The 27,275-nt window shown below is 46.9% G+C and overlaps 1 protein-coding gene across 1 annotated transcript in view; it reads right to left on the bottom strand.

Annotated features, from left to right (window-relative positions):
- Nucleotides 1-27,275, bottom strand: part of PLCD1 (phospholipase C delta 1) — an 80,538-nt gene that overhangs the window by 19,840 nt on the left and 33,423 nt on the right. Inside the window, exons 4-8 of the mRNA XM_037891175.2 lie at nucleotides 19,954-20,083; nucleotides 14,270-14,501; nucleotides 8,253-8,454; nucleotides 6,625-6,769; nucleotides 5,243-5,392 (exon numbers count right to left, since the gene is read on the bottom strand). Coding sequence (XP_037747103.1) covers nucleotides 5,243-5,392; nucleotides 6,625-6,769; nucleotides 8,253-8,454; nucleotides 14,270-14,501; nucleotides 19,954-20,083 — 859 coding nt within the window. The remainder of the gene's footprint in view (nucleotides 1-5,242; nucleotides 5,393-6,624; nucleotides 6,770-8,252; nucleotides 8,455-14,269; nucleotides 14,502-19,953; nucleotides 20,084-27,275) is intronic.

Below are 27,275 nucleotides of genomic sequence, written 5' to 3'. Positions count from 1 at the left end.
TCCACCATGCTGAGCCAGCAGGTCCGACGGACTTCAGGCACCGGCAGTTCTACCCTGTGGGAGTCTGTGACCAGTGGCATACATGACCAGACAGCCTTTTCGAACCAAAGTACTGATTATTTTAACAACAGGAACAAAGCATTTGTTGTCTTAAAACCCTTTTTCTCTAAACAGTCTACACGCGTATCCATCTTACGTAAAGCCCTATCATCCCCTGATGGTCATTTAGGCAGCCCTAACTTCTTCAGACTCCCTAGCAGGTCCCTGGTGTCTCAGACTGGTGCCCTCAAACACCCCCCCCAAATATCCCTCCTCACCCCCTTTGACAGAGTGCTCCTTTTTAAACTTGCCCAGCTTCTTCTGATCTCCTGTGTTCCCAGCCTTCCCCTGCCATGGTATTGTCTCTTAACAACTCTCCAGTGTGCTGAGAAGTGTTTTATCTTCAGCTATTCATTTCCGTCCTGCTTGTTTTTTCCCAACAGCCCCTTTTAAACCCAATCAGTCTATGCACAAAGTAAACATCCCAATTACGCGGTCGACACACAGTATTCGTAAGTTATTACAGAGTAGCTCCAAATGCATCACACACAGTTTCACAGATTCATAGGGACCATCAGATCATTAAGTCTGAGCTCCTGTATAGCACAGGTCAAAGAACTTTATACATTTCTGCCACTGACTTGATACATAGCCTTGGGCATTTTACTTAACCCCTCTGTGGGCAGGATCCTGGTAGGGGCTGAATTCAGGTGCGAATTAAAAGGGCTCAGCACCATGTCCCAGTTTCCACAGTGTGCAGAATAAGGATACTTTCCTACCTATCTGACGGGGAAGCTGTGAGGGTTACTGAGATAATGCTTGTCAAGGGCTCTGAAGATCCAACACACTAATACTTATTACACCCTTATTTTGTACAATGTCTTTCAGGGCAACTGTCTCCCGAGCTGCTTTGCAGGGTGAAATAGCAATAACTGAACAATGACGTTAAAGGAGAAACGATGGCAGAGGATGGGAAAAATTAAGGGGCCCCAGCAAGAGAGGAGGAGAGACATTTTCCAGTGAGGTTTTTAAGAGAGGCAGAGAGAGAGGAAAGCTATCCCAGAAAGGAGGGGCTGCAAAGGCGGCTCCCTCCAACACTGGAATAACTATGGAAAAAGACACAGAAGAGGACCTGGGGGAGGAGGCAGAGGACCAGACCTAGATTCACCAGTAGGGAGCAATTTGCGCTCCATTATACATGCAGTGGGGGCAGGACCCAAAAGAAACACTGATGGCAGAGACTTTCAGGGTAAGTTGCTTGACTCAGTGTATCTTCCAAATGGCCCTGGTCCTGCGCCTTTCGGGGCAGCACCGCTACTCTATGGATGGCAAAAGCTCACTCCAGGTCTCACAGGCTATGTCTGCACTGGAATTAAAAACCCGCAGCTGGCCCATGCCTGCTGACCCAGGCTTGCGGGGCTCGGCCTAAGGGGCTGTTTAATTGCGGTGCAAACGTTCCAGCTTGGGCTGCAGCCCGAGCTTTGGGACCCTCCCACCTTGCAGGGGCCTAAAGCCTGGGGCTCCAGCCCAAGCGCCAACATCACAAACTGCCCCTTAGATCTGAGCCCAAGTCAGCTGGCATGGACCATCTGCGGGTTTTTTATTGCAGTGCAGACACACCCACAGCAGACGGGGGATTGCAGCAGACTTGTGCAATGATGGCTCTGACTCAGGCAGACTTTCTGCCACTGAGGAGTGAATCGAGCCCAAGGAAGGTGAGATGGGCAGGGGGCCACTCCATGGAGAGTTAGCAACTCTGCAGTGTTGAGAGGCCAGGGGGACATGGTCACGTCTTACTGTATGTGAGACGATGGGCAGCAACACTCTTGGCACACCAGCCCATACAGCAATGGCATCGGAGCAGCCACTGAGAAGGGAGACGCGGTAGTCAAGGTGAGAAGCCATTGATTAAATGCCTGAATGGGGATGTCAGGGTCACAGCAAGAGCTATCCACTCTATCAATCTGGAGTGTTTTATGAGGACTCTCTAATATTTAACCCATCTGATTCCTCTAGTCACCAACAACTTTAACGAGTGCTTTATTTCAATTCCAGTGCTGGGCTGGCTAGGCTATTTTCTGCATGCTCTGTAGTTAGGATCACCCACCCGTGAGTTATTGTTCCATTCTGATCTAATTATTTCTTCCACTTGGATTCCGAATGAGCTTTCTCAGAGCCGGGGGGAAAAAAAAGGCCAGGTGCCTTTCAGAATGGCAGTGAAGCGACTGGATCACGTGCAATGTGATAAAGAACAAGAGAGACAAACTTAGACAGCCTTACCAGGGAAACCTCCAGGGGAAGATGGTTTCATGGAGAAGGAAGTTTCCATGGAAGGTGAACTAGTGGGGATGGGATGGGATCAGACATACCACGTGCCCAGCAATGCAAATCAGCCATCCATCTGTATAAAGCCTGCTAGGAGACTGTCTGTGCTCCAGGATGGTGGAGTGAAGAGTGGCTGAGGAGGTCAATCCCCCCCGGCCCCATACGTGTAACTCTAGCCTCTCCTTTCTCCTCCCAGCCCCTCAGCAGCCTTCTATGCCGGCCTATGCAGGGATGTTACACAGACTGGTTCCATGGCCCGTGGGAGTGCCCTGGCACCCATGCAGCCATCTGCCAGTGGACCTTCCTGGGCAACCCCTGGGCGTAGCTTAAGTGGTTCACGGGCTTTTGCTGTCCCTCGGCAACCAGGTTAATTGCCCCTGATGTGAGTAGGCAATGAGATTACTCATGTGCATAAGGACTTCTCACAGCAGTAACGGTTTGCAGGATTAGGACCTACCAAAAAAGATGCACACCCTAGACAGCACCGTAATTTATTAGTGCGAATCTGAACTGTGTCAACTTCCCTTTTCCTGCAGTGCGGTATATTTCTTTAAGTCCTAAAACTACCCAGCCAACAGACTCCATAATGATGCTTCTCCTGCTTTGCATTTTGTTTACCGCCTTCCAGCGGCTTGCCGGGGCGGATTCCAAACTGAGAAAATAAATGGACACACTTTTTTCTCATAAAAAATTCATTGCCCCCTCCCTCTTCCCTCTTGTCAGCTTTACTAGGAAGTGGAAAATCAAGGATGGTGTTTTACGTATCAATTATAAATGAAAGTATCTACAACAGTCAACAATTTGGTCTTGAGAAAAGATGCTACTAGGCACACATGTTAGGCAGATGGAGGAATAGTACAGGAGGGAAAAAGTGAGAAATTATTTTTATACCACTATTTTTTCCCTTTTTTAAAAAGCTGACTCGACCAGATCTTTAGCTGATATAAATCAGCCTAGCTCCATTGACTTTAATGCAGCGACACTGATTTACACCAGCTGAGGAGCTGGCCCATTGGCTATCGGAGGAGCCAGAGGGCATATCAGGTAGATAGCAGGAAACAAAAATGTGCAAAATGTCTTTGGTTTTTGTTTGATTTATTATTTCCCATTTTATTTTTCAATGATTTTTAAAGATTTATATATATATTTTTACTGGGCTACAAAGAGTTAACAGCCCTTTGAAAAGCAATCAGCTGATTTCAGGATTTTTCACTGAGGGCAAACAAGGCATGAGGAAGTGAGGGGAAAGTCAGTAACATGATCTCTCAAGAGCTTGCTTATCCAACTCAGTAAAACCTTATTCAATCCCCAGCCTTGGGGTGTGTCCTATTCCTGCACGAGCCATAGCACAATCAGTGCTTAACTATGGAGTGAAATTCTTTTCCCTAATGCAAAGGTCCTAGTGGAGCAGTGGTGCATTTATTCATAATAATAAATCCTGTTTATTATAGCAAAGCCTAGGGATCAACCAAGAACAGGGCCCCATTTTGTTAAGCACTGTACAAACACAAGGTAACACTCCCAAATGCCTTAAAATACAGCAGAACACGAGATACGCCAAATTCCTATGGTATTTTTGACCGCTTTTCCCCCTCCCCTCTCTCCCGCGCTGACCATCGGATTTTCCCCATCCACAAACTCCTCCCAGCACTTCCTGGGCCAATGAAGCTTTGGGTAAAAATAAGAATTTTAAAAAGCATTCAAAATGCCCTAGTTAATCCAAGGTCATTTTTGTCGTTGTATCTTCTCCTCCACGTGCTGCTATTTTGGAATCAGGCTGAAGTATCATAGAGCGGGACAGATTCTCAGCTGGTATAGATCGGTGTCACTGGCATCCAGGGAGCTACGCTGCTTCACTCCCAGCTGAGTGAAACTCTCGCTAATTTACTGCAACAGTCCTAATGAGTTCAGATCTGTATTGAATTTATTAGCAGCATGGATAGTAGCCAACGAAGGGCTCACAAGTGTTAACTCACTGAGTTACCTCATCAGTTTGCTGGGTCCCTCCCTCCCCTATCAGGCCTGGGGGTCAGCTCCCCAAACTCATTGGCTGCACTGATGTGCAAGGATCTCTAGGCACATGCCACTGGCAAGGGGCCTCCACGCAAGGGTCCCTTGCCTCTGCACTGCCACCCAGCTCTCCCCCTCCTCACAACCCCTTGACAAGGCAGCTCCCATGCTCTCTATTACTCCTCAAGCTACTACTGCCCTCAGAATCTCTCTCAGTGGGAAGAGAGTCTGCAATATGACATGGTTTGCAGTAACCTGCACTGATTTTCCCCAATCATGTTGAGGTAGGGAAGGGGTAGGGGAAATCAGTGCAGCAGTTACTCTGTCTATTCCCTGGGAATGGGCCAGAATCCTCATGGAATAGCGTCCCAGGGACTGAAGGGCAGCGGAAAACAAGCCAGTGAGAGCTTCCTTCCTCTTTCAGTACAGAACAGTGCTGCTCCTCTATATTATAATCAAGCAGTGGTCAATTCTGCCTATTCAGAAGCATGGAGACAACTCCCCTAGCTACTTTTCCCAAGGAGCTAGTCTGCCCCTCATCTACACTAAAACTAATTAGGATAACTCCAGCATCCAGAGGACATTAGGCCCCGGAAGGTCATATTAACCAAGTTCTGTGTAAGGTGAGCATATACAAAACAGACCTGTAATATCCAGCTAACTGGACGTGCCCTGTGAGAAAGCAATTGCTAACAGGGCTGAAGACATTGTCTGGCCTCTGGATCAGAAATTCCCTGAGCTCCACAGAGCCGGTCTTCAAGTGAGACTCCTCAGTGACTCTCCTTATCACGGTGAGTGATATTACATGAGTCTTATAAGAACACAGACAGTGTAACAACACACATAGCAGTAAAGTAGCTCCACTCACCTCCGGCGAGGGGAAGTCTGATGTATTTCCATCAAGTGGCATTACCAGCAGCATGTCCCCTAGGATCGTCTTCATGTGCTGAGCCATCATTTTCTGCTGTTCCAGGCTACAGTGGTTCTCCAAGGAAATGATTACCGGGTATGGAGAGGTCTGTGGTAGGACAGAAACATACATCCTGGTTTAACTCTGGCAATCGCTTCCCTCCGGGTGTTATAAAACCAATGTGCTGTGCAGTTTTCAAAAGGCACATCTCATTGGAAACTGGGCCGTTAACACAGACGAGTTCAAATACACAGTAACTCTACACTATTTAACATTACACATTAATAGCACTATTTTGGTAGCCATCTACTGAAGCCTCCCAGGAAGCGTAATCTAGAGGCTAGGACGCTGGACTGGGAGGCAGGGGCTCAATTCCCAGCTCAGCTGGTCCACAGACCTTGAACCAGTCACTTAACTTTCCCTGTGCCTCAGTTCCCCATCTGTAAAATGGGGATAATGCTTCCTGACCTCAGAGGGTGTTCTGAAAGTAACATCCATTAATGCCTGTGAGATGCTCAGATACTAGTGTGACGAGGGCGAGACAGATCCTATATCAAGTCATTTCTTCCTTTCCTGATGATGCATCTAACGGGTTTTAGGACCCCAGGAAAGTGCTACCCACTGTGCACCCCCATGGATATTTCCTTGCAATGTAGGCTTCTGATTTCTGCATCCTAAAATCCTGGGGAAAACAGGATGTTGGCTCTAAAGGCAATTTAACTGACGAAGAAGGAGCAAGCCTGAGTCCCCAGTGAGTCTGGAAGAACAACAGTCTGGATACAAAGGATGACAGCCCGGGGCTGCTATTCAAGGCACCCAGGTTTGATTGCTACATCCTGTAATTTACTCCCAGTAGGAAGACAGAGGGAATATCTCCCATCAGTCCCTCACATGCACACACATGGATTTCTCTAAAACCTCTGGATAAATAAGGCTGAGCAATCAGACATCACAGCCAAGCTAAGCATGAAATGAACAGCTGAGTTAATTGGACTGCCTACATTTCCCATTGCCTACATGCATTATTGTTCTAATTTCTGGTTACTGTCTTCACTGTGGTAGGGGTCCAGGTCCCATCACGCTAAGTGCTGCAAAGACAATCCCTGCCCCAAAGGGCTCAGCATTTCAATAACCCTCAGCTGCTGCTCACTGCAGAGGGCAAGGCACAGGTATGGCAGCTCAGAAAGGGACCAATGAGAAATGCAAGTATGCAGGTTTCATTCTGTACACACAATGGAAAGCTGATTATTTCACTGGCGCGGAATGTCTGCCTGTTTGTTCTCAGGGAAAAGAAATGAAGCTGCAGGATAACACCCCCCCCCCCAATCCTTTGTTCTTACTTTGAAAGCATAGTTCTTGATGGCCTTTATGGCATCACTGAAGAGGATCTTGGAGGTGAGTGTGTAGCCATGATAAATAACAGGCTCTGAGTTAGGACCATCCCAGCAGTCCAGCTCCACACAGCGGCAGCCTTTGGTCAGGGCTCTGGAAACAAAGAATGGAGGCATTCGGGTTTTTCTCCCCCCTCCCGTCCAAAAATGGGACGATATTGTACATGAGCATTTCAATATACACTCATGGATGGCTTTGACAAGTGCACAGTAAGTGAAAAAAGGGGAACCTGTAAAAAGTGCAGTGGGACTGAGAAGCGGGGAGCTCAAGAAAGATCAGAGCAACTGAAAGGAGAGTTGCTCACAGAAACTGATGAGCAAGCTCAGAAATGCATAAAGGAATCTGAGGAGAGGGGAGATTGGAAAAGCTCAGGGCACCTGAAGATAACGGGGATCTGAAAAGCACGGGGGGGGGGGTTGGAGAGAAGGGAGATTAGGGAAGCCCTGAGATGGCGAAGAGCAGATCAGGAAAGGCTGACTGGGCATAAAGAGAGTGGATCAAAGAAGCCATGAGTAGCTGCCACAGTCAGAGAGGCCTAGACCATGTGCATTCTTCATGCAGATTTGACAAGGAATTAAGGATGCATTTTCAAAGTTGTGCTCACTGACGTAGCTATGCGAACTTCACTGTCATTTAATGAGACTAAATCCCCTTTAGAAAGTTCACCCCACAGATTATACATCTTGAATGTATGCTCAGAAAGCCCCTGCCCTGCATTGTCTGGTTCAGTCATTTCCTGCCTTCAAACGTAAGTTCTTGTCTATATATTCATCACTGTAGGCTTCTGAAGATGATCTTTCCACCTTTCTCTACAGAGGCGTATGTGTACAGTAGGCCGTGTGTAGAGTAATTCCCCCATATGCCTAAAGAGACCCATCTCCTATAAGCACTGCTACGAGACTTGTGGGAACCACCGAGTTAACCCCAATGGAAACAGGATTAAGTAATTTCCTGATATTGCAAAATGCACTCAAATAACTAATGAAAGCGATTCACCGAGCTAAACCCTCTGCCCCTCCCTGTCGCTTTTGACTCGCTAGCTGCTACTCCCCAACAATTCCATCGGGTAGGCAAGGAGCCATGGTAGCAGAGCTCCTGCTCAGTGGAACTAGCGCTCCCACTTTGATCATGACTCACGTGACTTGGGGGGTTTCCTCCTGGAATCATGCTATTGCCTGAGAATTCAGCTTTCACTGAAAAAAGAGTAAATGTCCAGCCCTCCTGGCTGCAAAGAAAAGCTTGAAAACATGACCCGTGAAGTCCCCAACATCAGAAGACAAATGCAAAGCATGTTACATTTATTAGTTTTTAAATCTCATTCCTCTGGGGGCCTGACTCAGGATTATTGCACGCTTAGGGTTGGCAATACTGTCAGCTACAGGGAAGTATCTTGTTGCTGGTCTGTTTGCAGCTGTTTGAGGCCACTTCAACATCTGGCCACTAGCTGGCAGACACAACAATCAGCAATAAGGTTAGGGTCAGTTCAGGCCAGGGTGGAACTGAACATTCAAGGGTCAAGTCTGCCAGTATGTGTTCTGTATCCTTGTACAATCTGCATTGAGAGATCCCCCTTTACCTGATATAGGCCTCTGTGCTACTGGGCCCTCTGAGCTGGTCTTCCATTAGATAGGTATTGTGCGAAGATGATACCAAGTAGTGACTGAGGGGCTGAGTCATGTCCTGGTAAACTTTACTGTGAGAGGAGTTGAATATGTTCCCCTCTGCAGACAGCAGATACATCAGGAAACCATCTTTGGTCATGACCTGTTGCTTCTTGGCTACCAGATAAAAGAAACATAAACCAGCAGTGAAAATATGACACCTTGGTACTGGAAGAATGTGGAACACCCTGAGCTGTGAGGCCCCTCAACACCACCTGCCCTAGTGTGAGGAAGTTTTATCTGTGCCTTGCTGTGGGTCAGCACTCTGACACCACTAGGTTCTGGCTACACAAGCACTGCCTTCCATGCCTCCACTCTCTCTGAAAAGGTTAGCTAAAGGCACACACCAACCCCCGAGTCTTCAGAGCACTCCTTGTAGTGTCCAGCCCCTCCTAATGACCAGGCCTGCTGTTCCCAAAACAGCAGTACACACCAGCTTGTAAGATTCAACTCCGGATCACCACTTTGCTTAACACCACAGCACTGAGATCTATTTACAGTGAAAACAAGAATAAGTTCATTCTCAGATACAGACATTCCAGCAATAATGAGTAAGAACACTGGAAACAAATGGTTACATATAAAACAAAATCATAACATGCTTTCTAGAGACTAAACTTAACAAATTACCCTCCTGTTTAAAGAAGCTTATCTCACCAAAAGTTATCTCCAGTGGTTTCAACCAAGCCTGACTGAGACTCCACTTTCATGAAGCAAACTTGCTGTCTGTTTACGTCCTAGGTCAGGGGTGGGCAAACATTTTGACATGAGGGCCACATCTGGGTATGGAAATTGTATGGTGGGCCATGAATGCTCACAAAATTGGGGGTTGGGGTGTGGGAGGGGGTGAGGGCTCCAGCTGGGGGTGCGGGCTCTGGGGTGGGGCCAGAAATGAGGAGTTCAGAGTGCAGGAGGAGGCTCCAGGCTGGGGCAGGAGGTTGGGGTGCATCTCCAGCTGGGTGTGCGGGCTCTAGGCAGAGCTGGGGATGAGAGGTTGAGGGTGCAGGAGGGTGCTTCAGGCTGGGACTAAGGGGTTTGGAGGGGGATCAGGGCTGGGGGGCAGGCTCCGAGTGACGCTTACCTCAAGCAGCTCCCAGGAGCAGCAGCATGTCACCCAGCTGGCTCCTACACGGCATGTCCCCCCGGCAAGTCCCCCCACTGGCTCCTACATGGAGGCGCAGCCAGGCAGCTCTGCACCCTGCCCCATCCGCAGGCGCCGCCCCTGCAGCTCCCATTCGCCATGGTTCCTGGCCAATGGGAGCTGTGGAGACAGTGCTTGCGGCAGAGGCAGCATTCAGAGCCCCCTGGCTGCCCCTTCGTGTAGGAGCTGGAGGGGGGACATGCCGCTGCTTCTAGGAACTGCGCGGAGTGAGGCAAGCCCCTGACCCCGCTCCCTGGCTGGAGCACCAGACTGGGGAAAGCCCTGGACCTTGCTCCCCAGTGAGAGCTCGAGGGCCAGATTAAAACGTCTGAAGGGCCGGATGCAGCCCCCGGGCCACAGTTTGCCACCCCTGTCCTAGGTGAAGGATGACAGATCTTCTCCCCCAAACATAACAGACCAAGCCTTTGATGTGCACCTCCAGATAGGGTTTCACTCCCCACCCCCTCGCTGTTCACCTCTTCCTGCTACTCTTCTTGCTTTGAAGTTTTCATTATCCTTCATTAGTATTCACTTCAGACCAGTGCCGCGAACCATACAGTGAACAGTCACATAAACACTTCTTGTCTGACAGAAAACCTGTTTTTCACCTTTTCACCTGTGACTAGTCCCTTGACATAGGACGTAATTTTCAGTAAAATATCATGTGTAAACATAGCTCTTTACACAAGATACATACGTTAGTTCATGATATCGATGACCAGTGTGACACTGGCTTTTATTTGAGACCTCACAGGACATTCTTTGGTGAACTACCATGTACATACAAGACCCAGGGGATTCCTGGAGCCTCTCAGCCACAGACACCGACTTTCTTCTTTCCAGGTGGGTGCTCCTCCCCCACTCCACCCCGAGGCCCCGCCCCCACTCCGCCCTTTCCTCCATGACCCAACCCTAGCTCCGCCTCTTTTCCCCCCACTCTGTCCCCTCCCCCCAGCACCTCCCGCCTGCTGCTGAACAGCTGATAGGCCGTGCCTGCCAAACAGGTGATTGGCAGGTGGCTGGTGGGTGCTGAGCACCCACGATTGTTTTTCATGGGTGTTCCAGTCCCGGAGCCCTCACGGAGTTGGCACCTATGCCCTCAGCACCCCCTGGCCAAGAGACATTAAGAGATTTTTGGGTCACAAAGAACTAAATCTGAAAGGATTAATAACTGTACCCACAGATGCCTGCCTACAGCTCCCACTGACTTCAATGAGCTGCCTATGCTGAATTTGGCCTTAGTGATACTAAAGATCTTAGTGTTGCTCAGCAGCAGCTGATAGCCCTCTTTGCCTGACAATGCTTTTAGAATAAAAAATGAACATCTAGCTTTATATCCCCTTCACATCCCTCAAATTCCCTAGCAAACACTAATAATGTATCATCTGAGCAAACCAAGATTTGCAAAAGGCAAAAGCCAACGACGTAAGCTGTACTGGCTTGACTAGAGGGTGCTCTAACTTATGCTGGAAACTGAACTGGTCCCCAGGCCAGTCCCCAAACCAGGGAACTCCACAGCTACTTTCATCCCCACCCCATTCTTGAGCTGTGCCAATGACAGCACGGACACAGCCCAGGAACATGGCCTTTCAGCTGTCTTGAACATGCCATCTAAGAGGCTGCATGGTGGTTACTCATTTCATCTCCGAGCAGAAATAAAATAATTCTGTATTTGCTCTATTGAAATGCAGGTCACTTAACTGGCCGCCTAAATATGGATTTAGGTGCCTAACTATTTTTAGGTACCCAAGTTTCAAAAAGTTCTCCTTGGGCTAGATTGGATAAGAAATGCAGACGTGGCGACGCTGAGCGTTACTGTGTTTTTCAGGGGCTTGGAAAATCACTGGGATTCACAAAGGCTGAGCTGAGGTGCCTAAGCTCCCTATGCAATGACTAAGGAGGGCTAGGCAGTGGGGCCTCAGAATGGGATTCACAAAAGCCAGCATGCTAGGTGGCTACTCACCTTAGGGTTGCCACCCGTCCAGTTTTCACCTGGACAATCCAGGTTTTGGCTTGTGTGTCCGGGTGCCATTTGACAAACCCTGATGTCCAGTTTTTTTGATCTGTGGGGGAAGAAGCGGAGCAGGGGCGGGGCCTTGGGAAGAAGAGATGGAGAAGGGGGCAGGGCCTTCGGGGAAGAGGCTGAGCAGGGGGCAGCGCCACAGGGGTTTGGTTACCAGCCATTAGAAATGTGGCAAACCTACTTCAGCTATACAAGCCAATGGGAGATGCCAGCAACAGGAGTGTGTCCTAAGCCCCACTGCTCTCACAGAGATGGGCCCTAAGTGCAGGCTGCAGAAAGGCACCTCCCTCTGCTTGGGATTCTCAGCTGTGAACCCTCTCTTGGCATGTGTAATCTATGCTGTTTTTGCAGGTGGCCAGGGGAGGACCAGAGCCAGCTCCCGCCTAACTTTTAGCCCAGTGGTTAGTGTACTCATATGGGATTTGGAAGACCCTAGCTCAAATCTCCCTTCCTCATGAAGGGAGTACAGGGATTTGAACAAGGATCTGCCACCTCTCTGGGGAGTGTCCTAACTGAGCTCTGGGATATTCTGAAGTGGGGCTCACTCAGTCTCTCCCGCTGAAGCAGTTCCTCCGTGGATAAATCATATAAAAAGCCATTGGGGCAGGGGGACTGGATCCCAGGTCGCTCACCTCCCAGAGGAGTGCTCCAACTGCCAGGTTACGGAGTCATTCTCAAACTTGTGGGGGCAAAAGACCTATCTCGCTTTAAGATTAGACTCGATAAGTTTATGGAGGAGATGGTATGATGGGATAACATGATTTTGGCAATTAATTGATCTTTAAATATTCATGGTAAATAGGCCCAATGGCCTGTGATGGGATGTTAGATGGGGTGGGATCTGAGTTACTACAGAAAATTCTTTCCTGGGCATCTGGCTGGTGAATCTTGCCCATATGCTCAGGGTTCAGCTGACCGCCATACTTGGGGTCGGGAAGAAATTTTCCTCCAGGGCAGATTGGAAGAGGCCCTGGGGTTTTTTTTGCCTTCCTCTGTAGTATGAGGCACGGGTCACTTGCTGGAGGATTCTCTGCACCTTGAAGTCTTTAAACCATGCTTTGAGGACTTCAATAGCTCAGACATAGGTGAGAGGTTTTTCGCAGGAGTGGGTGGGTGAGATTCTGTGGCCTGCGGTGTGCAGGAGGTCGGACTCGATGATCATAATGGTCCCTTCTGACCTTAATAGCTATGAATCTATGGCTTGTGCTCACTCTCTTTGGCCCAGTGAATCTTACCCTGTTTTGTGTAAACAGATCCAGTAGGCAAATTCTAACCCAATCGGCCCCCACATGTGACTTAGGGTGGAGGGGAGATATGATTGAGGTCTATAAAATCATGACTGGTGTAGAGAAAGCAGCTGAGGATCTGGGCCCATTGAGTTCAATTAAGTCTAGATGGTCTTTCAGGTGGGACTCTGAAAACCTAAATTCTGCCCACTCTGCACAGATCTCAAAATTCCCATAGTACTTGGTTTGCCCCACAGGATCTTACCTAGCAATTGTCCGAGTTTGCTAACATCTGCCTTCTTGAGTCCATTGTCTTTCTTTTGCTGTCTTCCTCCTGACATTCCTGAGAATCATGAGCTCTGTCATTTCATGATCCACTGTCACTCAAGCTGCCTTCCACCTTCCAATTCTCAACCAGTTCCTCCCTATTCGTCAGAATCAAATCTGGAACAGCCTCTCCCCTAATCACTTTCTCCACCCTCTGTAATAAAAAATTGTCTCCAATGTATTCCAAGAACTTGATGCATAATCTGTGTCCCACTGTACTATTTTCCCAACACATCTCTGGGTAGTTAAAGTCCACCATCACCACCAAGTCCTGTGCTTGGGATGATTTTGTTAGTTGTTTCAAAAAAGCTTCATCCACCTTTTCTTCCTGGTTAGATGGCCTATAATAGACGTCTACCATGACATCACCCTTCTTTTTTACCCCTTTTATCCTTACCCAGGAAACTTTTAAGTCTGTCTCCTATTTCCATCTCAACCTCAGCACAAGTGTATACATCTTTGATATACAAGGCAACCCCTCCTCCCTTTTCTCCCTACCCGTCCTTCCTGAGCAAGCTGTACCCTTCTATACCAATAGTTCAGTCATGTGTATTATCCAGACGCCTGGCCTGGGGCTGCCGTGGGCATGCTCAGAGGCAGGAACATAGGCACCTAGGGAACTTTTACTCCAAAAATTTAGGCTCTGAGTGAGCTTAGGTGTCTACAGGGTTTGGTGGCAGCTGAGAAGGAGCTTTGTGAATCCCAGTGGGGCCTGATTCTGGGATTTAGGAGCCTAAAGTGGCAGTTAGGTGCCTAAATCCTATTATGAATCTAGCTCTTTGTGACTCAGTTTCCCCATCTGGAAAATGGAAATGACAATACAAATCTGCCTTTGCAAAGTGCTTTGAGACCATCAGATGACAGGTGCTATAGTGGTGCTAAATATTATGCAAGGATTATTATTAAATAAACCATCTGTCGCTTCCCCACAAGGACTACAGCAACCCTTAAAACTCTATATATCAACCACCTTCCTGCTGGGTACTGGATCAGAGGAAAGACCTGAGAAAAAAGACACTTTCCAGTCCACCCAACACATCCTTGTGGAGCTGCTAACATTCTTCTGGAATATTGACACATTAGAGATGGCTGCTGCAATACAAGGTCATGCAAGGCTGCAGAAGGAAACAGTAGCAAAATAGTTCAAGGAATTGCTCTACCCAGAGCAAGCATTTTAGACTCTCACCCAAACAGCATCCAGTGCTGCCAACTCACCTTTTTCGTTGGGTTCATATCTCTCAATCAGGGAGAGTGCAGATTCAGGGACAGCATGCTCCTCCTGCTGCTTTTCTCGGAGGAACCTCAGCAGGTTGTCCCTGGACATGATCCCTTCAGCACTGGAGTATTTTTTGAAGATCTCGTCTATCTCCACCCGCTCAGTCAGCATCTTGTAAAATGTCTCTATCTCCTCATCTTCCAAGGTCTCTGTCTTGGATTTGTCACACTGCTGTAAACGTAGAGGGGAGAAGGAGTGAAAACCTTCTTTCCTTATAGCATATTCCAGCCGTAATCTGCACCAGCTCTAAACAGTGTAGAACACAAAATAATTGGAAAGTTATTTCCCGCCTAATGAGAAGCCCTTGATTGATGGCTCTTACTGACCTGTCCAGGGTCATTTTCTAGCGCTGAAACATCAACAGTTATTATTATTCATTATTTTTATTACTGTAGCACCTAAAAGCACTAATCATAGAACAGGACCCTATTGCGCTAGGTGCTGTACAAACACAGAGTAAAAAGACAGTCTCTGCCCCAAACAGCTTACAATCTAAGATACAACAGATGGAGATAGACAGACCAGGGAGTACAAGGAAACAGTAAGTGAAACCTGTGTTAAGCAAGTAATGAAGGGACTGATGTACAGCCACTTAAAGTCAATGGAAAGACTTCCATTCACTTTAATGGGTTTCGGATTCGGCACTAAGAGACTAGCAAGCACTGGCAGAAATGCTGGTTGAAGATAGTCCATAAAAACTGGTTTTGGATGGAAAATTTGGGTTTTTCAGCAAAATGAATTCTTTTGTGAAAAGTTCCTGCGTTCTGTGGAAAGTTTTAATTTCTCCTCAGAAAAACAAATGCCCCCACTCCCAAATATTTTGATCCAGATATCCTACCTTGGTGGCTCAGGGGCACTGTAGTTCAGTTTCCTTGCGTCCCCAGTCTCCAATATGGGTTGGGCTCCCCAGCTAAACTATGTCTCCCATGACGCATCACAACCAGAGACTCCCATGAGGCCACCACCTCCCATAAGGGGAGACCAGGATGCATTATGGAAGATGTAGCCCTTCCAGAAGCCTAGCTCATTAAGGAGAATGGGCACATAAGGCACTCAAACTACAGCACCTTTGAGGCACTACAACAGAATTTCTGAATGGAAACGTTTCAGTTTCTGGCTCAAATACTTCAGTTTTTGATGGGTTATTAAAAGTTAAACTTTTCCATGAGAATGAATGAGTTTTCATCAACATTTCCAATGGGGAAAAAGCCATTTTTCCTATCAGTTATAGTTAGCAGCTGACTAGATGTGATATAATGGTTGCCCTTGCAATCTTCACAATGTTGCCTCTGCAAGCAATATTACAGCAGCGTTCCCTATCCCGCCCTAATGTTAATTACTTCGGTAGGATTTTTGTTGGTAAACATTTTAATTAACTAAAGGTCAAACAAAACAAACTGTAATGGAAAACATGGGCATACATCAAAGTGGTCTCTTAAGACACAGAGTCTCTTATTAGGATTGAGGGATTTTTGGTGCAGGTTTCTCTGTACCTATCTTATCAGTTGATGCCTAGATATTTTGATGACTGGCTCTCTATAAATATCTAATACAGACAGCCAGCTCTTCCACAGCTGAGGATCTGGCCCACTGAGTTCAATTAGGTCTAGATGGTCTTTCAGGTGGGACTCTGAAAACTAAGTCCTGCCCTCTCTACACAGATCTCAAAATTCCCATAGTACTTGGTTTGCCCCATGGTACTTGGCCAAAAAAGGTCCCATCCCCCAGCCCTGAGTGCTGTAGACCATGCTGTGTGCCATTTGGTGGTCACCACCCACTGCAGAGGTGGCAACCTTTCAGGGGTTCTGTACGTGCATAGTGTATAACTGGCTCTGGGATCCCTAGGATGGTAGACATGGTATAAATGCAAGATATGGTTATATTCCTGATTCCTAGAAACAAAATGCACATTTTAATTTAACCAACCATCCTATTAGGACGCAAGCCAAGCAGTGCTAATCACACAGAAGACAATCATGATGCCCCTGAGGTGTCCTCTAGCAAGATGATAATGAGGTCTTTGGGGCATTGATATCATTGCTCCCTATGGAAAGTCACCGCTGGAACACTTTGGGAGCCATTGGGCTGCCTAGTTATGAACCAACCTAAACCTAAACCTAGTTATGAACGAACCTAAACTATCCAGTGGCTCGTTGCATTCCACAAGTCAAAACTATGATCTCACAACTGGCATACTCAAAGTGACAGAGGTGGCATTTATTCACCTTAATGCTGAGAGAAGCTGAGAAAGTGGCCTATTTACCCGCTCAGTTGTTTCTCCTGACATGCTTAGTCATTTAAAAGGACACCCTCTACATAGGTTTCAACTTAGTTGCTTTTATAGTGTAATATTAAGGTTGTTAAATGGATTTTGCAGGTGCATGTTAACACTATGCTGTACGGTACAGATGGTGTCGTTACAAGTTTATAATGTTTTTCATTTTCTTTCTGTATTCAGATGTGTGTATCGAAAAGCACAAAAACAATAACAATTTTAATCCAACAAGATCGTTTTCTACACTCCTGAAGCAATTATTTTGCTTGCTGCTGTCTGTGTCTATACCATCCTGTGATGTCACCTTGGTAAAGCTTGTCACCTCAGCAGTGTCTGATTTGCTTAATTCTTGGAGAAGAAGCACAAAGGCAGACTGGCGATAGTGGGGATTTGGCCAATGACGCTCTTTCCTTTGAGACAGAACTGAGACAATACCCCAGTACAGCTGTATGGAGGCCTGTGCTCTTGTAAGCGCCACCTCTTGGAAGCCTGGCCCTTAGTGGCCATTACATAGACTTAGCTGCCCGTTCCAAAAGAACATGGGTGTAAGTGCTGCCATCGTGGCCAGATTCCAGTTGGGTTGCTCTGTGTGTGTGAACATGTTCTCTGAGTTTGACCTGTATGGCGTGGTCCCCTCTGAGATTCACTTTGGGTTTGAATGAGCCCCAAATCACAGAGAGAATCTTGGTCCAAACTGCTGGGTTTTACCTGGCTTTGATGCATCCTGATACCCTGAATCAGACTGAGTTTGCCAGAAAGCGTGGGGAAACTTTGTGATGGAACAGAGCTGAGATCAAGTTTGAAATGAAATGCACAACCCGGTGAGTTTTATGTGGCTTCTGGTTTCATTGGAGACATTATACCCAGGTCAACTTAGAACTTATAGAGGGACCACACAGGTATGGGAGGCCACCTTGATGGAAAACAGGACTAATTTAGGAAAACACCCTTATAGCCACTGTCTGATTGATCCATCATCCTTCATTACTGTGCCTGTATGAAGAACAGCTCACTGCTACATGAACCGACACTGCCAAGTGCTTAGTCTCTCTTTATAGCTTTACTTCATTGAGCCCAATGCTCCCCTACGCAGGAACTGAAACGCTTCAAGTCTCCTTGAAGACTCCCAGTGTCTCCTTCTAATTATTCCATTGAGGGAGGGGGTTAGGAAGTGGCAGGGGATTATGCTCTCTAGATCTGTCAGAGACAAGCATGTTTGTGTGGAGGTCTCTCACTTCTCCACTGCCAACCCTTCCCAGCTTCCCTCTATTCCCCTGGAGCCCCCACAGAGCACAGCCTCTGTAAGAGCAGCTCATTATCATTACTGTAATTTGCATTTCAGCTGCACCTACGGGCCCCAGGTCAGGTCCCCAGGGCTAGATGCTGTATACCCCACAGAGCTCACAGTCTGAAAGCTGTTCTTCTGGGTGCTCCCTGACTGCAGCTGCTCCAAGAGGAGTCCCCTCAGAGAAGCAGGCCTGTTCCACTGTGTGGAAAAGGAAGGAAGCACATGTTACTGCAGACAGAGCTTGTGTTTATGCAGCTTTATTCTGGGGCTTCTGCAGAAGGAAATCAGTAGAGATATGCTGGCCAACCTCCCCCCGGAATCCATGTGGAGCTCCCACACAGAGAGGTCTCCACAGATCTAGGGTTAGGGGAACACAAAGAGCTGGCATGCCTCCCTTCTTTGCAATCCCCAGCTACGACCTGCAGTCTGAGGCTCCCCAGAAGAGCCCTGCAGCGGGACTGGGGTCCTACAGGACCCGCTGCCATAAGAGTGGGAGCGGGTAAAATGTACTTTGTTGCGGTCGGGACTGGGTGGGCAAAAAAACCTGACTGTGGTCATTTGTGGGAAAATACTAAATCTCTCGCCAGTTTGTCATAATAGAAATTCAGCAATGGAAAGCAAGTTTGTTTTTTGTTGTTGTTGTTTTAATAAAGGTTTTAATACTTAACTTTAAGCAAGGGACAGAAAGAGATCTGATGTCTTATAACAGGAGTTAAAATATTTTTTTACATGGTGTAAGCAAGATTTGTTTTATTCTTTTAGTGGTAAAAACTGTGTCTGAATTCCATTTATATATAATATATATGAACCGATCTGGCGTTTCTTGTTTGTTTTGTTTTGTTTTTAGTAGCGTGGGGGAGTGTGTCTCTCTTGCGGGATTTGTGGGATCTAAGGTTTCCGTGGGTGGGAGTGGGATAAAAATGCAAGAGACAATGCGGGAGTGGGCACTGCAGGATTTGCGGGATCTAAGGTTTCCTTGGGTGGGAGTGGGATAAAAATGCAAGAGACGATGCAGGAGTGAGTATTGCGGGATGGGCGCAGGATTTAAAAAATAGCCCTAAGCAGGGCTCTACCCCCCAACCCTCCACTTGCAGAAGCAGAGGGGAGCATGAGAACCACTACTTGGTTTTGACAGCTGCGTGTGCTTTTACCATCTAGTAGCACTCTGAAGGGAAAAGAACAGTTCTTTCCGACACTGCCCACTTCAGTGAAGTTAAGCAACAGATGTGATGAGGGCCTACAAATCAGTCCAATGGGCTTTATCTCACGCAAGCAGGAAGGCTGGGTTTCAGGAACACTAAAAACTCAACAACTAAGGACTTCTTGTCACTGTCATTACCTTCCCACTGGCTCCGCCAGCAAGTCGAAGCACAAGAAATTAGTAGTGCATATCCCTGAGCGGAGTTCATGTGTCTTGGGTCATTAAAGCACCATAATTGCTCCTTGCCAGTGTGCAGTGTTGCATAACTATTATGATTGTATTCCTTTAATTCACGCTTTCCGCTATCTTGTATAACTTTCCTTGATTTTACAGAAGCCACTTGGCATTTTACCGCACTGTGTTAGGGTGAGTGACTATAGCAGAACTTATTCCGGGGGGACTTAACTTTTCGGCATGTAGTCATTACACTCTGAAGTCCTGATCCACCAATGCCCAAGGGTACCTGCTCTCTCACTGATCTTATCCATTTATCTTGCATTATCCATATCAGTGACTAATTCTTTTCTGCATCCCCCTCTGTTCTTGGACTCATTTATACTTCTGGGACATGGCAGCTCTCACAGTGGGTCCCCAATTCACCATGGATGGAGTTTTCAAAACGCACTCAAGATTGGCCCAGCTCTGTTCCTACTGGAGTCAATGGGAATTTGACCATTGATTTAACTGGGAGCCCAGTTAGGCCAACAGTGAGCACTTTGAAGATCCTAAGGCACATGCACAATCCTAGGGCTCAATCAGCATGTTGAGCGTTTGTCTCCAGCTCAGTTGGTGTGAAGGTCAGGGACTGTGACCCCAAGCCAGCCCTTTCGCTGCCATGCTAATTGTGAATTCTCCTTACCTGAAAGATCTGCTTGGCATAACTGTCATCCATTTGAATGTTCACTTCTTTCAGGAAGTTCTTGAGCTCTTTAAAGCTCATCTTGTTGTCTTTGTTCTTATCGGCTTTCTGCAAGCAGGAGTGGATCCAGCTGCAAGCTGATGTAAGGAAATCACTCCAGATCGATTCCTTCCCCCATCTATCATCCCTCCCCCTGGGAAAAAAAACTCACCTAGAGATTCTGGGCATGTCTTCAGCTGGTGTAAATCAGCATAGTGCCATCAAGCCAATTTACGCCAGCTGAGGATCTGGCCCTCTGTTTTTAAAGAGCATGTTAAGGGTTGCTTCGGTGGCAGCAGAGCGCTCTGTCACATAAGAGTCCCCGGGCGAGGAGAGCTCTTTCACTCACTGGGAGTGAGAAAAACATTATTTGCCCCATTATTTGCTTCTTGCCCCAGCTGAATCACAAAACATTTTTGCAAGAGAATGAGCACTGCGTTCAAGGCCGTTAACAGGGGATTGGGGGTGAGGGAAGGAGGGCAAAGAGCTCCCAGAAGGCAAAACTGATGGTTTCCTGCATGGATAGGCGGGATTTGATCGAGATCCAGTATATCAACTAGCATTTGATTGGAGCTGGGGAAGACACTAACGAACCCGAGCCTGGATATTGGGAAAAGATTCCCCAGCAGAAACATTACTGTTCATCTTGTGAAAGCTATATGCCGTCTAGTGGTTTGAGCATTGGCCTGCTAAACCCAGGGTTGTGAGTTCAATCCTTGTGGGGGCCATTTGGGATCTGGGGCAAAAATTGGGGATTGGTCCTGCTTTGAGCAGGGGGTTGGACTAGATGACCTCCTGAGGTCCCTTCCAACCCTGATATTCTATGATTCTACTCTGGTATATATTTGAGGATCTGTTCCTATATTTCTTACCACTTTTTTTAAAAGTGGAACTGGTGTTGCTGGTAGGTTCCAACGTTCCCTTGTAAAACACATAAGTTATATATCACTGTATTCTACACTACCCTAACATTACAGCTTACGATGTTACTGTACTGTTTCAGCCGATTACAATAAAATATCTGTCATTGATTCCACTGGCATTCCTATGTCTTTTCTGGAAGATCATGTCAGACGGTTAAATATCTTGGCGTTTTTTTCAAAATAGGAATGGCTATTACTGCAGCAGAGCACCCTCTTTCTTTCTGCTCGTTTAATCATCAAATGAATGAGGTCTTCAGGGAAAGCATTCTACTTTTAAACTAGGAAAATTATCAAACTAAGATAAAGGTCATCAAATCTCTATGGATGTAGTCCTCACTGCCATAAACGGGTCTAGGGCAGAAGGCACTGTTTCAAAAATCATTCCAAAAAGACTAAAAAATGCCCATTCTGGGAGATGAGGGCGTGAGCTAGAATATAATTAACTGACCCTAAGGGACAATACACAATATTTTAACTGAGCCCATCATATTTTCCCTGAGAAAAAAGATGTTTACGGATACCATTAGCGTCCGCAGTGGTAAGCCTTAATATGTGAATATTTACCTACAATTGCCACATGTGTATCTAAAGCAGTGGTTCTCAACTCCTTTAGCATGATAGCACTAGTCTCTAAGGTGCCACAAGGACTCCTCGTTTTTTTTGCTGATACAGACTAACACGGCAGAAACCTGTCACCATGAAAGGCACTGAATTTAGCCGTATGAAGTGCAAATCCATCAACTTCATGAAAAAACTTGTGCAGATACAGACAGACATCATCTTCCTTTCCAAATGCAAACAGATGGACATAATACCAAAAGGATTGAAGGTAAAAAATCCATTACAATCAACATACCATACAGATTATAGTGAGAGATTATGCCACACACACGCAAAGAAACCGCAGAACCACCTGATCAACATCCTATACAGCAAACAAGAGAAGATTAAGAATGAACTCTCAAAACTGGAAACTCTCTTAAAAAACCAACCATTCACACAAACGCTCTCATGGCTGGACTTTACAAAAACTAGACAAGCCATTTACAACACACACTTTGCATCTCTACAGAGGACAAAGGACACTAAACTATTTAAACTTCTAAATGCCACAAGGGACCACAACAGTGCTTCCCTTAACTCACCTAACAATATTGTTAATCTATCCAGCTATACTCTTAGCCCGACAGAAGAGTCTGTCCTATCTCGGGGTCTCTCCTTCTGCCCCACCACCCCCACAAACATGATACAGTTCTGCGGTGAGGCTAGAATCCTACTTTCGACATCTCCGACTCAAGGAATATTTCCAACACACCACTGAAAAGCACACTAACACACAGGAAGCTTCCTACCAACACTACAAAAAGAAGGATTCTGCATGGATTCCTCCTGAAGATCGAAACAACAGACTGGACTTCTACATAGAGTGCTTCCGTCGATGTGCAGGAGCTGAAATTGTGGAAAAGCAGCGTCACTTGCCCCATAACCTCAGCCGTGCAGAACACAACGCCATCCACAGCCTCAGAAACAACTCTGACATCATAATCAAAAAGGCTGACAAAGGAGATGCTGTCGTCATCATGAATAGGTCGGAATATGAACAAGAGGCTGCTAGGCAGCTCTCCAACACCACTTTCTACAAGCCGTCACCCTCCGATCCCACTGAGGGTTACCAAAAGAAACTACAGCATTTGCTCAAGAAACCCCCTGAAAAAGCACAAGAACAAATCCGCACAGACACACCCCTGGAACCCCGACCTGGGGCATTCTATCTGCTACCCAAGATCCATAAACCTGGAAATCCTGGACGCTCCATCATCTCAGGCATTGGCACCCTGACAGCAGGATTGTCTGGCTATGTAGACTCCCTCCTCAGGCCCTACACTACCAGCACTCCCAGCTATCTTCGAGACACCACTGACTTCCTGAGGAAACTACAATCCTTTGATGATCTTCCCAGGGCCGCCCGGGGGGGGGAGGGAGGGGCGGCAAGTGGGGCAATTTGCCCCAGGCCCAGGGCCCCACAGGGGCCTCCACGGGAGTTTTCGGCAGCACTTCGGCAGCGGGGGGGCCTTCAGTGCCGCCGAACAAACCACATCCGAAGACCCGGAGCGGAAGGACCCCTGCCACTGAAGATCCCAGGCCCCCTGAATCCCCTGGGCAGCCCTGGATCTTCCAGAAAACACCATCCTAGCCACTGTGGATGTAGAAGCCCTCTACACCAACATTCCACACAAAGATGGACTACAAGCCATCAGGAACAGTATCCCCGATAATGTCACAGCAAACCTGGTGGCTGAACTTTGTGACTTTGTCCTCACCCATAACTATTTCGCATTTGGGGACAATTTATACCTTCAAGTCAGTGGGACTGCTGTGGGTACCCACATGGCCCCTCAATATGCCAGGGACAATGCCAGAGTAAGTAGCATTAATGGCTCTCACCCACTCTCCTGGGAAGCACCGAGTCTGAGCAGGTTAGTGAGACTGAGGGTATATCTCTATGCTACAAAGGCACAGTTGTAACACTGCAGCTATGTTACTGTAGTGCTGTACTGTGGACACTTGCTACGTCGACAGGAGGGGGTTTTCTATCACTGTAGTAAATCTACCCCCTCAAGAGGCAGTAGCTAGGTTGACAGAAGTATTCTTCCATCTGCGTCTAAAATGGGGATTAGGTTGACCCAACTACATCACACAGGGCATGACATTTTTCACAGCTCTGAGTGATGTAGCTAGGTAGACCTAAGTTTTAGGTGTCGACCTGGCCTGAGAGACTCAGATGGGGAGTCAACCATGTGATGCCATATGGAATATGGGTGACCATTTATAATATTATGGATACCAATATTACAAAATTGCAATGAGTCATATGCCAAGATATGCCATGTAAGGTATCAGCGGAAAAGTTATGATTTGCTAAATATGATAAGCATATTTATTATGTGTATCATCTTTGTATCATGAGTTATAAATCATAGAATCATAGAAGAGACCACTGGAGGTCATCTAGTCCAAGCCCCTGCTCAAAGCAGGACTAACCCCAACTAAATGTGTGCACTATATCTGCATCTCAAACCTGTGCTGGGTTTCTGGGTTTCAGCACTATCCAGCCTGCTTACTGGCCCATCAAGGGCAATCAGTTGTACAAAGAACCCATTAAGAGAAGCCAGAGACTACACCTACGAGTCAGTTGGACATGTAGAGACATGCCTTGTGGCCAGGGGACTCCAAGTGCTTTTCCATGCCCATGTGCTGTGAGCTTGTGTTTGGGACAGAGGATGAACACGCAACATAGCAAAGGATATAAAAAGGCAGCTACATCATCTCCATTTTGTCTTCAATCCTGCTTCCCACCTCAGAAGCAACTTCTCTACAAACCGAAAAGGAGTACTTGTGGCACCTTAAAGACTAACCCATTTATTTGAGCATAAGCTTTCGTGAGCTACAGCTCACTTCATCGGATGCATACTGTGGAAAATACAGAAGATCTTTTTATACACACAAACCATGAAAAAATGGGTGTTTACCACTACAAAAGGTTTTCTCTCCCCCCACCCCACTCTCCTGCTGGTAATAGCTTATCTAAAGTGATCATTCTCCTTACAATGTGTACGATAATCAAGTTGGGCCATTTCCAGCACAAATCCAGGTTTTCTCCCCACTCCCCCCCACCCCCCACAAACCCACTCTCCTGTTGGTAATAGCTGCTAAATAAAAATACTGTCTTTTTCAGAAGGCCATTGCTCCCTATATCACTGATCACATATTTCTGAAGGGAGGAAATGCAAGTACCCGAAACCCAGTCAGACCCACAGGGCAATAAGCGATTGGTATACACAGGGCAGTGTACCTGTGATGGGGTGTTCACCCCACACAGGATTGGAAGGGGTTACGGTCTATTAACTGTAAGGCTGCACCTGGAATGAGAGCCAGGGAGCACGGTATTGATAGGAAGCAGGTTCAGCTGTGCAGGTGCAGGCAGGGCCTACAAAGACAGGAAGCTGGACTGGGAAAGAGCAATCACTCCCTGGGAAGAGGGAGGAGGGTTTGGAGCTGGTACTCCTAGAGAAAGCGGGGGAACCAGGAGTGGTAGGAAGCCATCCAGGGAAGGAGCAGTGAGGGCTGGGAGGGTAATGCACAGAACTGCTAGGCTGAGGGTCCCTGGACTGGAACCTGGAGTAGAGGGTGGGCCTGGCTTCCCCTACCAGCCACTGAAGGAGTGGCACCTGAGGCAGTGAATGGGAAGACTACCTAGGACTGCTGAAGGAAAGACTTTTATATATCCCAGAAGGGGGGACACTGAGTGACCTAGCTGAAGAGGACACTGGGATGAGAGAGAGAGACTGTGTGACAGCATGCGACCATAGGAAGGTGCACCCCATCACAGTACCTGAGTCCCCGCCCAAAAGTAGAAGATTCGCAAAATTCCACCCTGAGAGAGGTGAGGACAAGAGGCCAAACACTCAGAGAGACCAGAAAGAGGGCAGAGACACAGCTAGCCATCTAACCACAACGGTCACAAAACCATTTAACGGTAGAGCCTCAAACACAACTGAAGATTTCCTGGGCATCATCCTACCTCTGACATATCCCTCATTTCAGTCCCAAGGTTAACTATGCCCCCTCACTTCTGTTGTTAAAAATGATTTACATCAGAAATAAAGAATCGAGGATCAGAGAGATCATATAGAAAGCATCACTCATGCTAACGGGATGAATCCTACTACATTAGAAGTGTCCTGCACGGCTAATGGTTTGTGCTCCTCATTTTGGATCTTTGTCGCACACTGCATCCTAGGTTGGGCCTTAGCAGGTTGAGAGAAGGCTGCTCGAGTGGTTGGGGCACTAGCCTGTGACTTGGGAGACCTGGATTTGATTTCCTGCTCTGCCACATACTTGTGTGTGACCTTGGGCAGATCACTTAGCCATTCTGGGCCTCAATTCCCCATCTGTGAAATGGGGCATATTGCACTGCCCTACCTCACAGTAATGTTGTGAGGATACATATGATAAAGAATGAAGTGCTCAAACACAATGGTAATGGGGACCATTTAAGTATCTACGATTGATGGAAAGCTATGGCTTTCATTCCTGTCTGAACAGGGAGACAATATTGTCTCACTGCTGTTTTAAAGAATCTGCTGGCTCCTGAAGCTACCATCTTCCACTAGAAACTAAGGAAGAATGACTGAAGAATAATTCTAAGGCATCTAGTGAGTTTGTTCAAATTAGAAATTCAGGGGATGTGATTCCAAAGCAGAAAAAAAAAAAAAAAAGACCCAAAAGCAAAGCTGCTGCATTTCTCACAGCTTAGACTGAAAGTTCCTATGTATTCTATGGACCAAAGTCATCCCTGGCAAAACTGTGTGCAACACTGTGTGTGAAATCAATTGAAGCTATGCCTGCTTGCTCTAGAGCTGAACTGGACTGTTAGTCGGGCACTACCGTATATACAGAAGCATCAAAAAACATCTGTCAAATGCCTGACTTTATTCCATGTTCATTTCTTTAAACTAGGGTGGCAAGCACAGGAAAATGTACTGCAGAGAACAACCCTGCCCTGCTAGGGAGAAGAATGGACCAAGAGCCCCCAACACTTCTTTCCTATCTATCTGTATTCATATATGATGCACATTTCTTTTCAAGAAACTTTCACATCAAACCACACTTCCAGGCACATCCACTGAAGAAAGACTAAGTTTAAATTCCAGGCTTTAATTAAACATCAGCAAACCTAAAATGAGAATCTTGCTGTTCTGTAATTCCAGGTTGGGTTAGACTGATAGTAACTGTTCCAGACTGGACGCCAACAGGGCACCATAATTAGTCTTCCAGAAATACTGTTTGCCTCCCCACCCCATTTAACTTGGATTCTGACTAGGAGTTAAAGAGAGAGAGAGGCATGTTTCCACTTTGGAAATTACAGCCTTTGCCCCAAACAAATGTTATTGTTATTTAGATACAATCATCTCTACTCTTTGATGGAAATTGTTCAGTGGTTTAAATTGGACGTGCTCCAGAGGTGGCTTTTTTGTAGCCGAGACACCCACAGAGGTGGTGGTGGAGGGGTGCAGTCATCACAAATGTTAACTAGAATGAAAACAGTCAGGCAAATATTATTTCTGGCATGGCCACGGGTTTCTCCAGAAAGGAGGGCTCTAGAAGGCAATAACCTTCATGACCCCTAGTGAAGGCCCCCCCCCCCCCACCCATGAGTACCAACAAGGCATAGAGGAGCCAGTGTAGCAAGATGGTGGCCGCCGAAGTGAAACCTAGCACTGAGATGGTGGTTTGGCTGCAGGTGGGAGCATGAGGCACAGTGCAAGAGGAAGGGCTGAACTGAGCTAAATTTGGGGG

The sequence above is a fragment of the Chelonia mydas genome, chromosome 2 (assembly GCF_015237465.2).
Source record: "Chelonia mydas isolate rCheMyd1 chromosome 2, rCheMyd1.pri.v2, whole genome shotgun sequence".
In the NCBI taxonomy this organism is placed as follows: Eukaryota; Metazoa; Chordata; order Testudines; family Cheloniidae; genus Chelonia; species Chelonia mydas.
This window is presented reverse-complemented; position numbering and strand designations above follow the sequence as displayed.